Genomic DNA, 18191 nt, shown 5'->3' with positions numbered 1-18191 from the left:
TAATTGGAGCTATGTCCATTTTTCAGACATTAATTGGAATGGACAAATGAATAAGAACACATTGCTGTCTTTGAGGACACTGTTCTTCTAGAACAATTTCATCTCATGCTCTTTTGTAATGATGCCCTGGAGAATGTAAATCACCAGGTCTCTAGAATGACAATCTCTGTGCACATGCACAGACGTTTGTGGGTAAAGGCTTGGTTTGCTGACTCTGCTTGTAAAACGCATCTTTTACGTAAGCCTTTCAATGGTGAACACCTTTTTAGTGAGTTACTAGGGGGAAAGTACTACTACCCCACAACAAACCGCCTAAGCTTACTGCTGCTACCCCTTCTCAACAAAAGGGGTCCTTTCGCTTCTACCAGGTGTCCTAACTCAAAGGCAAGTCCATCCTTTTGTTGCAAGCCTTGGACCCCAAAATCCTCTAAGGTTACCCACTAGACCTCTTAACAATAAAGGTGTGCCCCCACTCTTTGGGATGGAGAAATATCTGTTGGCTTTCTCACCAGTCTAGATCAGAGAGGACCAAGGTCCTCTGGGTCCAATCTGTCTTTTTACAGGGGGGCTACAAAATAGAATTTCTATCCATGCTCTTTCTTAATTCCTAAGCTTCAATTTGCTAGTGTCACCTCAAAGACAGGCTTGTGGACAGCTCTGAAACAACAAGAAGTGGTAATCCTTGCAGAAGAAAAATTCAAAGGGGTTTTACTCAAACCTAAGCATTCATCCCGTTTTGGACTTAAGAGACCCTGAACAGATACCTGCGTGTCTGCAAACTTCATATGGAGTCTGCAAGATCTGTCATCACTTCTCTAAGATCATGGGAATTTCTAGCATCAGTGTACTTCCAGGATGCCTATCTTCACATTCCTATCTTTCACCCACAGCAGTGCTTTCTATGCTTTGCTGTGGGAGATCAACACTTTCACATTCTCACCTTCTTTTTTAGGCTTTCTTCCTCATCGAGTCTTCATAAAGGTACTAGTTCTGCTCATGTCCCTGTTGAGATCTCAGGACATCCATGTCACAGAATACCTAGACGACCTGCTGCTGAAAGATATCTCAGCCATAGTCTTCCAAAGGACAATTCAGCTCCTTCAAACATTTGGATGATCAATTTCAAAAAGATTGCACTCCAGCCTTCTTAATATGTAGAATGTCTGGGACTAATTCCAGACACTGCCCATACCAAGATTTTCCTTCTCCAGGAAGGGATTGCTTCTCTGAGGTCCACCTTTCAGACTCTTAGATCAACCAGGCATCCCTCAGCTCAATTTTGCATGAGGGTTCTTTGCCTCATGGTGGCCTCTTTTGAGGCGGTTCCCTTCGCTCGATTCCATTCTATACACCTACAGCGCAACATACTGTCGACATGGTACAAACATATCACTTCTCTGGACTGCCCACTACTTTTATCCAGCCAGACAAAAATCTCACTGGTAGGTTTCCAACTAAGTCCTAGAATCTGAAAAATTCTTTCCTCCCATCTCCCTGGAGGTAACAACAATGGATCCCAGGCTCTTAGGCAGGGGTGAGATATAGTTTCCTAATAGTCCAAGGCAGCTGGTCTCCACAGGAGTCCACAATCCTCATCAATATTATAGAACTGAGAGCCTTAAGACCAACACTCATACACTAGACCCCTCTCATCCAGCAAGGGCAGAGTCAGAAAACACCATGGGTGTGACCTACATGAACCAGAAGTCCGGCAGCCCTAAAGGAGGCGAGCCTAATTCTCTCTTGGCCAAGGAACCACATTCCAACACTCTAGGCCATCTACATACCGAGAGTAGAAAATCTGCAGGCATACTTACTGAGTTTCCAGTGCCTGGAATCTGGGGAGTAGTTTCTTCACCCAACATTTTCCAGATGCTATCTGACATGGGGAACTGCAGATGGTGGACATTATGCTCTCCAAATTAAACAAGATACTAGACTGGCTTGTGACCAGATTCGGGGTTCACCTTGCTTTTACTGTGGATGTGCTGGTGATTTCTTGGATCTCTTTCAGTCTGGTTTATGCATTCCCACCAGTGAAGCTTCTTCGACTGCTACGCAACATAGAAGTGGATTGGATTCCAGTGATCCTTATAGCCCCAAATTGGCCCAGGAAAACCTGTTACACAGACATACTAAGACACCTGGCAGAAGAGTCTAGTCCTTTTCCACACAGGGAAGACCTCCTGTCACAAGGCCCTCTATTTCACCCTGCTTCTTGGGTTTTTGGCTTTAACAGCATGGCTGTTACACCTATTCTGTAATATTATTAGAGGTGTTCAGAGATCTATTACACAGAATCTGGGATCTCTCTACCTCTAAGATCAAAGCACTGCGGTTTCATATTGATACCCCACTTTGGTCCAATCGATTGTTGCCCAAACTGTTTCCAACCACAAGCTGTGGATTTCTAGAGGCGTATACCTCCTCTCCCTGTAATACCCAATGGGATGTTTAAGGACCTTTTGAGGTCCTGAAGCAGGAGTTCTCTCTCCCAAACTTTGCTATTCCGCTGCATTCAGGTACAACATGCCCTAATATCTCAATTCACTAACGGCATCCTAGCCCTCACTTCACTATCTTTACTGCATGTGGTATATGGGGAAGAACCCCAGAAACTGATCTTTTCTCTGTATGACCTTCTCCTCACCCCAGATGCCTCTGATCTGGCTGACTCTTTCAAATCTCAATGGGTAACAGACATTGGGGCTATTAATGATGAGGAATGGGAGGAAGTCCTAGACAACTGCAAAAAGGTTTCCATCTAAGATGCCTGACCGTCTTACCAAACTGTACATTGTGCATAGGGCATACCTTACAACAACTTGACTTGCATGATTTAGAGCCGATAGGGATTCTTATTGTCAAATGCCATATTCCCGGGTACATTTACCCATTTGATATGGCAATGCCCACGGATAAAATTATTTTGGACCCAGGTAATCCAGTTTTTACATGACCGCATGGGTTCCCCTATAGTACCCTTGGCTCCCAAACCATACTTACTGGGAATTATCCCTGATTCAGAAGCTGATAGGTATTTGACTACTTTTTTACATGAGACTTTGTATAGCGCCAGGAAAGTGGTAGCCTGCCATTGGATGCAGGCGCTCCCTCCTACATTGGAGGAGTGGATGGCAGACGTTAACACTCTACCTTTGAAGAAAGTGGTATATGTTAATAAAGGCTGTCCTAGCAAATAAAATATGGGATCGCTGGTTGCCATCTGCGGATACCTGCACCTCGATGGGATAGGTTTGGCATGGCCCCATATGTAGATTGTACATTTTTTTTTTTTCCCTCTCTGTTTATTTCTTTTATAGATGCATGTATTACTCGCATATATTACCTTTCATGAGGTAGACGTGTTCTCTTCATATAAAGATATGCTGACTGGCTACTTTCCCCTGCAGCAGGCAAATATTTACTCTATAGAGGTCTCCATTTCTATGTCATGATCGGTATTCTACTTATATTGTCACCATGTTGATCTTTTCAGTTTGTTTGGTTGTTTGTTTGTAACCATTCCTGTCTAACCTTTATACAACCTAGTGCTTTGTACTGTAAACATATGCTTTATTTTTCATTCAATAAGAATTTTGCCGCCTTGGTAAAAAAAAAAAAAGTGCACTTATTCTTTAATGCGGGCCCATTCACACCAGTAAGCATACTCAAGACACTGTTGTTTTTGTGCATTGTGAGAAATGGTTCACTTTGTTCAAATAACTCTTTTGAAATGCCATTTCAATAGACTTCCATTCACTGCAATGGTGTTGCAGTGGTTTGTGCCACAACCTGCTGTGATTGAAAAAAAACTACATGTACTGAACACCATTGGAAAGGCATTTTTCCTTGTATACGGGTTGGGACTGTACTGGAAATATTGTCCAGTGCTCCCCAATGAATCTGGTGTGAACAAGCCCTAAAGCATGACAGAGAGCTACAACAGTGTACAGAAAACAATAGCCCATAACTACAATATTTTTCATTAATTTTGTTATAGGGTAATACGTCTTACATATTCTTATCCTTGTAAATAATTATGCCCAAAAGTGACAACTATTTATTTTTGAGCAGTGAGTGAAACCAATAAAAAGAATTCTCTATAGAAGAGAGTTATATTAGCGCGTGTGTATGTGTGTGTGTGTGTGTGTATATATGTATGTATGTATGTATGTGTGTATATATATATATATATATATATATATATATATATATATACTCACACAAACACATATGTATATATAAAGTATGTTTTCACATTAACAGAACTGCTCTCAGTGAGAAGAAGCCAATTGTAAAGCCAAAGTCTCCAGAGAAAAGCCGTCCAGATGAGAAGGATAATGACAAATCTCCCACAAAGAAACAAGAAAGTATGTCTGACTAAAGACTACATATGCTTTCTGTCTATTTTCTCATCATACTATAGTGTAATTTTTGTGCATCGCCTTTTCAGTTGCAGAGGAAAAGTACCTGACACTAGAAGGTTTTCACAAATTTGTTGTTGACAAAGCTAAGCAGGACATCCGAAGCATCTGGAGAGCTATTCTGGCTTGTGGCTATGACCTGCACTTTGAAAGGTATGGACATATTGCTGTACTAAATAAAAAGATCAATTTTACCTCTGGGGTTAAGACTTTTGGTGGCTGAAAAACAGGTCTACAACAGTGAAATAATGCACTCAGTTTTATTGGATATCTCAAAAACCCAACAAATACCAACAACATGCAAAATGAACAAGATTTTCCAGTGTAATGATATTTAACTTTAAGGGGTTGATTTATAATGGAGAGTGGATATCATTGTCTGCATTGGTGCATTACTGGAACTACATACACCATGGTCCATCTCATTTATAAAAGTCACGCTTGCAGTGTTGAACCGCTGGAATCTTTTGTACTCAATAGATCTGTCATTGTAATGAAAAAGCTGTGCTCCTGGGCTTTTATTTCATGTTGTTCTTCAATTTAACGGTTCTTCGACAGATTTGTTTAACCAATGGCATGTCTGGGGTATGACAATTCTGCTATTGTATAACTGAGCACAGGACTTTACAGTAAAAAGTTACTTTGCGTTCCATTTTTCTGCTTAAAGCTGGGCCTTGTTCTTTCTTTTTCATTACCTACTCTGTTATTCCAGTTCTTAGAGGTTCTGTGTGGCCTGCTACAAAGGCAGCCCTGCAAAGTACTTGATATAAATCAGCCACAGACTTGTCTTGAGTTACTCAGCATATACAGTTTATGCTGCCTCATGCAATCAGATTTTGTTTTAGATCTGGACTTTCTGAATTCTCAACAGCTGTGTAGCTAGAGGGTCTGCCTGGTTGGATATAGGTTAAATGGACTATTTTAGACAGGCCTTTTTACACTACATATTTGCTTAGTTTTGTTAATTTTCCCAGATTAACAAAATGAATCTGGGATTAATTTTCAATTTTCCCAGATTGCACTGTTATCCCCCATCCACACACTTAATGTGGATGGGGAATCCCTTTCATGGAGCTATTGTACTCTGACAGCGGGGAAATTTCCCTGCCATCAGAATACACTCATCAGCACTGCTGGCTATAGGCGGCACTGAATCAGCATGAAAATTTTCCAACAAGCTGGTTGTACAGAGAGCAATCGAGAGATTGTCTTCTGTTACAATCAGCCAGTTCCTGCTGAAGCAGCCAAATTTTGATCCATTTATGGCCTGTTTTACTGACAGCAAATTGTATCTGTAATTAATAGTTGATAGGGCCTAACCCTAAATTATACTTGCTGTGTTTTCTTGACCTATCACATTTGAGAATTTATTTTTGTAACTATAAAAATGTTAGAATTGAATAAAAAATGATCTGATTAAAAAATGTTGTTAATCTGACCTATGATTTAAACATGAGCTGGAATGAGTGCCAAGAATCTCTCGCTGAGCTCCTCCAGAGCCAGAGGTCACCCTTTTTAGATGCAGGCAGTCCCAACAATGTTAAACACCCAGACCACCAAAAGTGATGGGTTTGTTTAGATGCTGGAGTGTAATTTTACTGATCAGCCTGATCCTGTGTGTCAAAGTGACCATGGTGGTGAGGTCTGTGTACATGAATAATCATAGCTCTACACATGACAGAGTCATTAGGAAGGGATGTAATTTAATGTGCAATATGTTAGGAGGGGAACAGAGCAGGGAGCAGTGGCTGCTATAGCTTACCATCATCATATGATCAGATATAAGAAGCCATGGGGGTGATCTATTCTACCAGGATCCTAAAGTATAACTTCTGGGTGTAGAGCCCCTTTAAATTGCACTACTGTGATGACAGACCCACAAACCACATGCAGATAGAAATTACACCTATGACAGAGCTTGATGCCACAATATCTCTACAAAATTGTCTTGTCATTGTTATGTAGAAAGCTTTTGTTTATGGGATTCATATTTCCAATTGATATATCTGTCTCTCCAGATGTGCCTGCACTGACACGCGTCATGCCCAGAAATCCAGCAGAAAATGGACCCTTGAAATGGATGTTGCATTAGTTCAGTATATCAATCGCCTTTGCCGTCATCTAGCCATAACCCCTGCCCGATTACATCCTCATGAGGTCTATTTGGACACTTCAGACACTGCTGATCCCAGGGTGTCCTCTCTGCTGAGTAAGTGGTTGTTTTTTTGTGTTTCTATTTCAGAAAATGTAGACTGTATTGAAATGATGTGATTGTTGATTGTTCATGTGACACTGAAATATCAAATGCCTCAATTACTAGTTTTACTGTCTTGGTGGGACACAGGGAGTCATTCGCTGGCAGGTTATTGTGCCACCTACAGCACATTGGACACTGACAAACAAAAAATAACTTTAGGCCAGCCCAGGATAACTCCTCCAACTACCAGTATGCCTCAGCTTATTACTAGTGTCCTAGGAGGATGGATGTCTTTTATTAAGCTCTGTACACCTTTAAAATTCCTGCTTTCCACTGGTTCCTACCACGTAAGGCGTTCATACAGAGTGCTGATGTCATCCATTGGAATAAATGTGGATACACTTAGCTCGCTTTCCCTTTAGCTGATTGCATTTGGGACATGGGGGAGCAGCCCATATATCACAGTATATTCTAGGATCTACGCTGCGGGAGGAGGATGCTGGATGTGGGCCCCATGATAGCTTTTGGTTTACCTGCATGCTGAGCAGGCTTGTCTCCAGGTGCAGAAATCATCTGACAGTAGCAAGTAATGTTCTGCTGCCTCTGTGGGATCTGTTCACCAGGAACTAGGCCTTTTCTTCTATATGCCTCTTCCTGGTTTGCTTTACATACTTCAGAGGGAGGGCGTTCTCGCATTGTGCCCCTGACTGGATCTAGATAGTCAGTAGTATATCTGAATCTGTTATTCTCAAAATCTTCATGTTAAACAGGATATTACAGCAAGGTTTACCATAGAGCTTCACCTCAGGGGCGAGTTCCCTTCTTGCAGATAGGTAGGGTTTGCACTAACCCTCAGCTCCATCAAGTCTGTACTTTTGCTTGGTATTATATGGTGAAAAGATTATCTACCTAATCCTTGTATAGAAAGTTCCCATGTACCTTTCCCCTTTTTGAACATTGTGGCTCCATGGGATCACAACCTGGTTCTCTATATGTCCTACAGAACCATTCTTACACTCCTTGGAGGTAATCCTACCTCAATTTCACCTCAAGAGTTTTTCCATAGTAGTCACCACCTCTACAAGGTAAATGTCTGCTCTGACAGCCATTTGATGTAGAATACTCTAGTTTTGGGGAACTTTAATGGGATCATTGGAGTTGAGGCCTAGGACCCTCTTCTCACTAAGGGCAGTTCTGATCTTCCCTCAGCCAGGACACTGTTCTCCTGTCCCAGTTTCCAGGTAGAAAATTCTTTTTCCTTTTGACCAAAAAAAGGATTTTACGGTGAGCTGAAAAATCCTATTATACAAGTTAAGCCTTTTCAGTCTCTAATGCTCTACTTTTCTTTTATTATTCAGATGTGCCCATAGAAAGTCTGCGGCTCAGATTTGCCCTCCTACAATCACTGAACACAACCTTAGAAACCTTTTTCCTGCCACTTGTGGAGCTACGACAAACAGAAATGTACATGCACAGTATTGCTGCTCTTCTACAACAAGCAAAAGGTTTGCAGCTGCATTTATGCTGATCCATGCATGCTTTTTTTTTTTTTTTTTTTTTTTTTGGGTGGACTAGCCTTTTTAATGTTGTCCAACATTTTTTCTGACCTCCCTCTGAAGATGTTAGTTGCCTGGCTGTCACACCGATCCTTTGACTTTGAGATTTAGTGGTTGAGCAGAGGAAATGCAATGATTAGGCATTTTGACATTGAAAACCATAAGGAAAGGCAACCAGCATTTTCAGGAGCAGGTCAGCAGTAACTTCCTTTGGCTTTTCTTTCTTGGCAGGTTTCAGCAGTATGGGAATGTATTAAAATTTTAGCTTTGCTTTCCCTTGAAATTGCTGTATTGAGTTGCATTGTTCTTCTGCGATCTTATTGTAATTTTATTCATGTTATTGTAGAATTATTTTCTCTTCTGTTTTCAGCAGCAAAATCCAGGTGTTTAAACTAGTGGTTTCATGTTCTGCATTTCTTTATATAGGACTGATCTTCTATGACACAAAAGTGATGGTAATGAATCGTGTGTTAAATGCAACTGTGCAGAGGACTGCTGACCATGCGGCTCCGGAGATCAGCCTGGATCCCCTGGAAATTGTGGGAGGTCAGAGCACTGAACATGTTTATTAAAATATACCTTTCTTGGTCAAAGCCTTTCAAGCAATTGATTGTATTTGCTGCTATCATTGCCCATTGTGGACATTACACTAGAGCATGTACTCTGCCTGTATGAGGCTGGACACTTAGGAATGTTGCTCCTCACCGGTAGCCTATGATCCAGCATGAGGCTCTCTTCATTTTTTAGCTTGTAGAGATTGTTGGAGGTAGGTAATAGGGACTGGTGTTTATACACCTGCTAAATTTACATTTCCTTATTACACAGGTGAATACAGCATAGTATACAATTTCAGCTAGAACTGTTATTGCAAGAATGAGAAACCTGAACTTCCCTTCATTTTAAATCCTCTGGCCATTTATGAAGCCCGGGTTCTTTATTTCAGATGATCATAACATATATTTATTGTATTCCCGCTAACACACAGCCCGCCAATCACTGCAACCTCAGAAAGACCAAAAGAGATATAAACTGTTACTACAAAATAGCATGCCACCAGAGTAAAGTATTCCAGGTTGGATCATTTTTAGTCAGTGGTTGCTTTTCTCTGTGGACATTAGAGAAAAGTTGCAGTGTCCATGAGCTGCCTGCCTGACAAACATAGAATTATCATTATGCTTGTCAGGTAAGAAACTGATAATCAATTGGTAACTGTTCTCCTCAGATCTCCTCATATATGGCCAGTTTTAAACGGGTAGCTGTAATTAATCGTACATTATAATTAACCCCTTTCCACGGACAGTATGCAGATGTGCGACCTCCCAGAAACTGGTCTTTATGCGTACCCATCTTTGTTGCTTTCATGTAATAACAATCGCCGCAGCTAACAAAACCACTCGAACGTTATTACACACAGCAAGAGGGGACGTCCCCCTCCCTTCTACCACTTTCCCATGGCTAGCTGCAGAGACACAATTGGGTTTCTGCTTTGGTAACCCAGAAACGATGACGTGACATCACTTCCAGGTTACCCAGATGTAAACCGCACCATTTTAAAACAAAAAAAAAAAGCATTCAGAAATGCCAATCTTGGTGTTTCTAAATGCTTTTAAGTGCAGAGGAGGGATTTGGGATCTTTTTGACTTCAGACCCCTCATAAAGAGTACCTGTCACGTTTCTATTGCTGTCACAAAGGATGTTTACATTCCTTGTGACAGCAATGAAAATTAAAGCAACAGTGTAAAAATAAACAAACATATAATTATTAATTTAAAGTGCCCCTGTCCCCTCAAAGGTAAATGCATTGGTCCCGCTTGAGCGCAAACAGCGATTGGCTCAAACTTGAGCTATCACCACGATTGTCAGATCATGGGCAGTAATTCTAGCATGAGACCTCCTCTGTAAATCTAAAGTGGTAATCTGTAAAGGCTTTTAAAACGTCGCCTATGGATAGTACAATTTACACCGTTTGTCGCTGTTGCAATTTTAAAGTGTGACATGTTTGATATCTACTTACTTATCAGAACATCCTCTTTTATATTTACAAAAAAAAATTGGGTTTTGTATAGTTTTTTTGCATTAAAATTGCATTTGAAAACAATGCTGCACAAATACTGTGTGACATAAAAAATTGCATTGATTGCCAATTTATTCTCTAAGCTCTCAGCAAAAAAAAAAAATAATGATGAGTTTTAAATGTTTTTTAATGTTCCATCTTTTTTTTTTTTTTTCTATCTAGGTGAAATTAGGACCTCTGAGAACTCCTACTTCTGTCAAGCAGCTCGGCAGCTGGCATGTGTTCCTTCCTCCCAACTGTGTGTCAAACTGGCAAGCGGAGGGGATCCTACATATGCATTCAATATCCGTTTTACTGGGGAAGAAGTACATGGAACAAGTGAGTTTCTAGGTTTTTTCATTATACAGGGCTGCAGCGGTTCCTGTTAACGTGCAGGATACAAGGCGTATCACCAGTGCAGGACATCGTGTAGTACGATCAGTTTTTAGTATCCTCATTTTTGTTTAGCAAATATGAAATTTGTTCCATCAGATCACAGCTTTTGTATTAAATCAGCAATGTGTTGTGCATTCTTTCATGTATGAAGTTTCTTAATATGAGCCCTGTTATTGGTTAATTAGATATTTCACATGTGTTATAGTGTGTGTTTTTACAGAAATACAGCTGGAACTGTACAAATGTATGTCCACACCAACAGGCATGCATTATGGTGCGCACTAGAGTGCATTGTGCATGCATACTGCAAAGCATTGTTACATACAAGTGCTTGCTTTTTTAGCCATTATTAAAATTCCACTACGTGTAAGGCTGTGCATGACATTGTGTTGTGACACACTGCAGCTCACGGTAATACGCTGCTTTGTAATAAAATGTATGCCGACATCATTATATCGTAAGGTGCAAGGCCCCATACAAAGCAAAGCAGTGCAATGGGGCTGGTATTATTAAGCCCTTATGTGTTGACTTTATTGCTGTCTCCAAGTTCAAGCACACAGTTCTGACTCACAATTATGCTACACAATTTGGAAAGTGTTCCATTGTATCACAAGGATTTAGAGCATAATAAAGGCAGATTGACTTTTTCTTCATAGATATTTTAATGCTGTGAGTTGTTGTTTTCAGGTGGCTCTTTCCGACATTTTTTGTGGCAAGTGTGTAAAGAACTCCAGAGCTCATCCTTGTCTCTTCTTCTGCTTTGTCCCAGCTCTGCGGTCAATAAGAATAAGGTAAGAAGTTACTAAACCTTTGTCCTGTTAGGCAGGAAGGTATCTTTTACTGCAAGTGTCAGCACAATTGTGCAGGGATTCAGGATGGTCTTTGTTTTCTTTTTCATTCAGTCATGATTTAGTACAGCACTGCAACTCTGTATGAAATCTCCAGTAGAATACCCAACTAGCACATAGATATAATGTGTGGGCCTTTCCCTGCAGCTAACGTTTTTTGGTTTGTCACCCCTTCCCACTGCCCCCTGAACCTGCATCGGATCACTCAATATTAGATAACACTTTATGCAAACTAAAAAACGTGAGGCTTTATTAGTTCATCAGTCATAGTGGCTGGTGTTTTATAGGACTTGTAAGTCTTTTATTTTTCCACTCATTTGAGTAGTTTGTTTAATCCCATAATATTTTGTACTAAATCCTTTTTCTTTATCATACATCACGGGACACAGAGCGGGCTATTCATGACTGTGGGTTATATGCCACCTATAGGTGAATGGAAACTGTCCAATCAATCAGAGAGGAAGTCCTCCCCTATATAACCCCTCCTATACAGGAAGTACATCAGTTTTTTCACCAGTGTCTGTAAAGTGGACAGTCACTGATGTGTTGCGTGTGTTCTAGCGGCATACCTGAAGGTCCAGAACGGTTCCATTGGAGAATCAGGGACTTTTATTGGATCCATTCGAAAAGCCCAAATGGGTGGTGCCTGAGCCTTGCTGGATAAGGAGAAGAGTCCTCAGGCTTTTGCCTGTAATGCAGCCTTACAGCGCTGGAGCCTGCATAACAGAACTCTGTGAAGTATAATACTGACCAAGGTGCTTTCCAGCAGGGTGCTGTACAGGTCCGTGGTAGTGGCCCCACATTATGGGGGCCGAGTCTTTAAAAGGTCTGCATGACGAAGCCTGCCGTGATGGGTGAAGGTTGGATTCCTGTTATGTTTCAGAGTCCTGCGGTGGGAATGTTAAGTTTACATTTGCAGTATTTCTTTGAAAAATCTTACTGTTTATTCTCCCGGTGGCCACTGGGGGTAGTGCGCTGTTGGTCTGGCCAGGCCATGCGTTGTGTGTCGCTAAAGGAGTATTGGGCTGCAGTTGCTCCTCCAGCCACTAGACGTCATGGGTCCGCTCTCTATAGCCTACACTTGTGTAGCAGAGGCAGGAAGTAGATGGGCGGCCATTTTAGCATGTGTTTGTAGTCCCATTTGGTTGGCGGTTTGTGAGGCTCCTTAGAAGTAGCAGAGACACAGAGCAGTCTATGGTTGGATGATCCACATGGGCACAAGATCTGATAAACCGTGAAGCTTGAGGAGCAGTTTGCAAAAGAGTGAGGTTTGGCCATTAGGTGTATGAGTGGTTCCACATAATTGCTATGTATGTCATTATTTTTGTAGAGGAGGCCAACTGGGTGTTTATGCCTTTTTCTTTTCTCTCTTTTATGCAATATTTGTCTGTCGGTAGTGATATATTATTGTGTAATACCAGTGTTTATTCCACAGGGGAAGTACCTTCTGACGCCAAGCCCTATAACCTATGCAGAGGAGCAGCTGCTTCATTTCTTTGGACAATTACTGGGTATAGCTATCCGAGCAGATGTGCCTCTGCCACTGGATCTACTACCTTGCTTTTGGAAGATGCTTGTAGGAGAACCGTTGGATCCTGAAGCAGATCTCTATGAAGCTGATATTCTCACCCACAATTACATCAAGAAGTTTGAAAATGTAAATATGTTTGGGGTTTTTTTGTAATATGTTTTCCAGTACTATTGTAAATGAAAATTAGGACTACAAAATATTTTACAACCGAAGGTAAAGTGTGAGGATAGAGGGTAAAGATAAGTTAGAAAAACAAGTGAAAGGACATAATGCAGCATGAAAGAGGCATATTATTCTGTTACAGTTCCTACAGAATCCTTTGTGGAAAAATATGAAGTGTGCAAAATCTGTATGGAGATTGCCATTTTACTTGAAAATTGTTTTATTTCCTGGCTTGCGTATGTGTTTTCTTGCTGTAGTGCTTTTTGATGCATCGATCTAGAATAAGTATGAAGGTCAAATGTTTTAACTTACAAACCATAAAACCCAGAAACAGCCAGGTAACTAATATTTCTGGGAGGTCATTAGTGGTGGCTGATGTACTTGCAGGGTACCTTTTAACCACTTCAAGTTCGGACACTTTTACCCCCTTTCTGTCCAGTCCAATTTTCAGCTTTCAGCACTATCACACTTTGAATGACAATTGCGCAGTCATGCAACACTGTACCCATATAAATGTTTTAGAATTTTTTTGAGACACATAAAACTTTATTTTGGTGGTATTTATTCACCACTGGGATTTTTATTTTTTTTTGCTATATAAATGAAAAAGTCAAAAAATTTTGAAAAATAGTGTTTCTTATAAAATTTAGCAAATGAATAATCTTTCTTCATAAATTTTGACCAAAATTTATTCAGTTATCTTTTTAGTAAAAAAAAAAAATAGCCCAAATTAGTTTATAACCAAAAATTTTATAATTTTTTTAAAAAAAAATTTTTACATTTTTTCTTTATATATTAATGTTTTGGGTTTTTTTGGTTTTGTTTTTAACATTCTGTCACCCTAGCAGTTCAGTGTCACCATAGTGACTGTACTACTTGTGGGGGGTGATGAAGATTTTTATTTTTTTTTCTTTACACTGATTGCTTTTACACCCATAAAGGCTGTAAAAGAAATTATTTCTCCTTCTCTCTGACTGCATTCTTGTAGCCATTGAGAAATACTGTGTGAGCTGTGATTGGTCACATGGTACAAGGCTGTTGTGAATAGCCTTGTACCATGTGACCTCTAATCATTCACAGATTTCACAGATTAAGCAATTATGTCAGAAGTGACATCTTGCTTACTACTATTCATGTGATCACTGATTGGCCAATCAGTGATCACATGATCGGGACCTTGCACAGAGGTCCCGTACAGATATCAGTGTTCGGCTGTTTCGGCAGAGGACACAGCCGGCACCGGATCGCGATGCTGCGTGCTCCCAGGGAGCACGCACAAGCAGGGAAGCGGGGAGGATGTTTATAAATGGCCACCCGCCCCTGCACTGCTCCTGTCTGGACGTTTATATACATGGGCCAGATGGGAAGTGGTTAATGTAGTAGACCTAGGGGGCCTGTCTAATGATGCTGGCGAATAGGAATAGTTAGTAATGACGTCACTGTTGGGTAATTTAGTGGGCATTAGGTGTGGCTCTTCCACCTGTGTAAGTATCCAATGATTTTCAGATATGGTATTATTTTGCTTCCGTTCAACAGAAGAAAAAAAAGAAAACTGTGGCAAAGGGGCAGCCAGTAAATGATGCAGGTGTTGGGTTAGGTTTTGGGATAGAGAAACTGTACCATAATACTGCCTGTAGAAATACCATACATTGCTTGTTATGAAAAATTGCTTCTATTCTTCAGTGTGTAAATAAAATGGCAGCGATCATGTATAGTTAAAGGGTCAGTTATGTGTGAGCAGTCAAAGGAATGACCATCTTATACCATAGCTGCTGTATCTTCTTGCTTTAGGTAAATGATGAAGCGGAGCTGGAAGCACTTTGTGCTGAAATAGCCTCACAGCATATTCCCACCGAGAGCCCCGACTCCCCCAACAAACCCAGCTGTAAATTTACCTATTTGACAATGACTGGAGAGGAGGTGGAACTTTGTCCAAAGGGCAGACACATTCCAGTGGTGTAAGTATGAAGGAAGTAACACTGTGTTCAGATCAATGAGATAACTGTCACAATGCTATAGTATTCTTTGCAGAGGCAGTACATGTGTGATTATCATAAAAGTGGAATCTTGGAGTAAAACCAAACGTTTTGCCTCCTTTTGTCATTAACCACTTGTCTACTGGGCACTTATATCCCCTTCCTGCCCAGGCCAATTTTCAGCTTTCAGCGCTGGCACACTTTGAATGACAATTGCGTGGTCATGCAATATTTTACCCAAATGAAATTAGCATTTTTTCACACAAAGCTTTGTTTTGGTGGTATTTAATTGCCACTGGGTGTTTTTATTTTTTGCACTATAAACAAAAAAAAATAAAGCAAAAAATTTGAAAGAAAAAAAAGTTTTTTTCTTTGTTTCTATTATAAAATTTGGCAATCAGGTAATTTTTCTCCTTCACTAATGTGCCTTGATGAGGCTGCACTGATGGGCACTGATAGGTAGCAGTGATAGGCACTGATGAGGTGGCACAGAAAGGCAGCACTGATGAGGTGTGGCACTGGTGGGTGGCACTGCTGGGCACTGATCATCAGGGCACTGATCATCAGTGCCGATCTGTTCTCTGACAGTTGCCAGTTATTGGCAGTACTTTCCTCACACTGTGACAGCGTGAGGAAAGTGCAGCCGATAACTGACAACTGTATTTACTCGGTGATCTGCTGTGTCATTAGACACAGCTGATCACGTGGTAAAAGGCTGCTGTGATTGGCTTTTTACCACATCACATGATCAGCTGTGTCTGTAGGACATGGAGATCGCCGGGGGGGGGGGAGGGCACGTTCTGGGAGGACGTCATATGAAGCCCTCCCAGAACTGGACAACAGCACTGTAACCGTCATTCAGCTATAGTGCAGTTGTCAAGTGGTTAAGGGCTCCGTTCAGTGTAATTTCCATTGTCATATGATTATTTGCATCTCAAGTTGCGTTTGAAATCGAACCTAGTGTGAATGTGATTTTATTGGCGACTATTCACATCAGCGTGATTTTGGGAAAGGTTCCTGTACTACTTTGGTGCAATTCATGTATGATTTTGGCCCCATAGAATATGCAAACCACTTCAAAGTAGCAACCAAGTCTCCCGGAAAGTCGGATTAGAATCCGATCACAGCAGTGTGAACCTAACCTTACTGTGTAGCTCTTTTAATGCTTCCAAAAATGAATGAGTGCAACAAAAATGTAAATATAAATATTTCTTGCACAAGTGGTAAAAAGTGTACTGCAGTTAAATACAATGCAACAATATATATACATTGTAGCTTCCATTAACTATGTTACTGTTCTGTGCAGAAATTCTAACAGCAGCTCTCCTGCAGACTGAAAGCTCAGCTGTCACATTGCCAGCATGGGCACATTGCAGGGAGCCTTAGTGCTGATTCACATATGTGGTGTGGCTTGAAGCTCAGGTTTCACAGCTAATTGACACAGTAGCTGTTCACCGGTTCAGGTCAGGTTTAAATCAGGTTCAGGACAGGATTAGCTCAGGATCTTATCCTGTTCACACGTCAGGTTTAGAAACCATTCCCATAGAAGTCGATAGCCTGTAATCCGCACTTGAATCGGAACGCACTGCTCAGAAATCGGACAGGACTTTTTTTTGTATAAACCACACTGAATCCACACCAACAGTGCACCGGACATATGTGAACAGACACCATAGGAAGCAGTGTTATAATACGGATCGGATGCAGTTTGAATCCGTATGACACGTGAAATATGTGAACAGGCACTTGAAGCAGAATTAAATTCTCTCAATCAACATGAACTATTTGTAATCCTTATGCTGCTGATATTAGTAAAGGAGGGGCTTTCTCAGATAAGCACACCCTCCTGCATGCATGCTTGATTGTGCTGAGGGCACATGGCTTCCAGGAAGTAAATGCTACATGAATCATCTGCCTTTACTTAAGATGGCCGCGACTAGAAATGCTGGGGGGGGGGGGGGGTTTCAAAAGTGATTTCTCAGTTAAATGAAGCATGGAGACATGAATGGATGGGGCAGTTTGATTTGAATATTCAACATGTATTACATAGCGTTTTCAGTTTGTGGCGCTCAGATACAGTTTAGCTCCGCATTAACTGAAGCCTTGCTTTCTGTATTTGCTTGTGTGAGATGACTGCAACATTTTAAAGCGGATCTTCAGTATGGAAAAAAAATGAAAGTCAGCAGTTATGAATACCGTAGTTGTTGACTCTTAATAAAAACACTTACCTGTGCAGGGATCCATCTCTGTTTTCACCTGGGCTAGTTTGGCGGTCTTCAGGTCCCCAGCGCTGCCCTATTTACTGTAAGTAGCCAGATGCGACTCCTTGTAGCTTCTCAACTGGCTCCCTACTGCACATGTCTGAGTCGCACTGCGCTTTGTGAATAAACCTGCTTCCTGGGACCTGTGATGTATCCCAGGAGGTTGCAGGAAGGGAGGGAGCGGGGTGAACTTCCACTATGATCACCTAGGTCAGGGGTAGGCAACCTGCGGCTCTCTAGCTGTTGTGGAACTACATTTCCCATGAGGCATTGCAACATTACAAAACTGACAGTTACAGCTATGACTTGCAGAGGCATGATGGAACTTGTAGTCCTGCAACAGCTGGAGAGCCGCAGGTTGCCTACCCCTGATCTAGGTGAATCCAGTGGAAGTGGGAGAGGGTACCTGTCAAAACTACATACCCGCTCCCTTAAAATAAAAACTTCAAAGGAGAGAGAGTAGTAGTGGAGGTGAAGTTCCACTTTCATTTCCAGAGCAATATTCATAAATTAAAAAAGGGTTTTGGCCATTTTTTTTTTTCCTTTTACACACTTCCTTATTGAAATTTTTGTACTCAACTTGCAGTATTGAATAAACCTCTAAAAGAGAACAGTTAAATTAAAGCAGAGATAAGGGCAAAGGAAGACTGAGGTGGAAGGTTTGGTTTTTGCATTGCATTAGAAGAATAGCAATTCATCAAAATTTATGGAGCACAGTTACATCTACCTTTTACTCCCAGACCCGAATATTTTGATTCTTCTCTGAGTTTGCATTTTTTAAATA

At 41.0% G+C, this 18191-nt stretch overlaps 1 protein-coding gene across 2 annotated transcripts in view; it reads left to right on the top strand.

Annotated features, from left to right (window-relative positions):
- The window catches only part of HECTD4 (HECT domain E3 ubiquitin protein ligase 4), a 241288-nt gene that overhangs the window by 215516 nt on the left and 7581 nt on the right, over nt 1–18191 (top strand). For both annotated transcript variants that reach the window (XM_089676997.1, XM_089676993.1), the window contains exons 65-73: nt 4270–4373; nt 4457–4580; nt 6446–6636; nt 7983–8129; nt 8607–8726; nt 10417–10572; nt 11317–11420; nt 12913–13134; nt 14962–15128. In XM_089676997.1, coding sequence (XP_089533123.1) covers nt 4270–4373; nt 4457–4580; nt 6446–6636; nt 7983–8129; nt 8607–8726; nt 10417–10572; nt 11317–11420; nt 12913–13134; nt 14962–15128 — 1335 coding nt within the window. The remainder of the gene's footprint in view (nt 1–4269; nt 4374–4456; nt 4581–6445; nt 6637–7982; nt 8130–8606; nt 8727–10416; nt 10573–11316; nt 11421–12912; nt 13135–14961; nt 15129–18191) is intronic.

This window comes from Staurois parvus, unplaced genomic scaffold (assembly GCF_062004578.1).
Source record: "Staurois parvus isolate SC_StPar_1 unplaced genomic scaffold, SC_StPar_1.0 ptg000014l, whole genome shotgun sequence".
Lineage (NCBI taxonomy): Eukaryota > Metazoa > Chordata > Amphibia > Anura > Ranidae > Staurois > Staurois parvus.
This window is presented reverse-complemented; position numbering and strand designations above follow the sequence as displayed.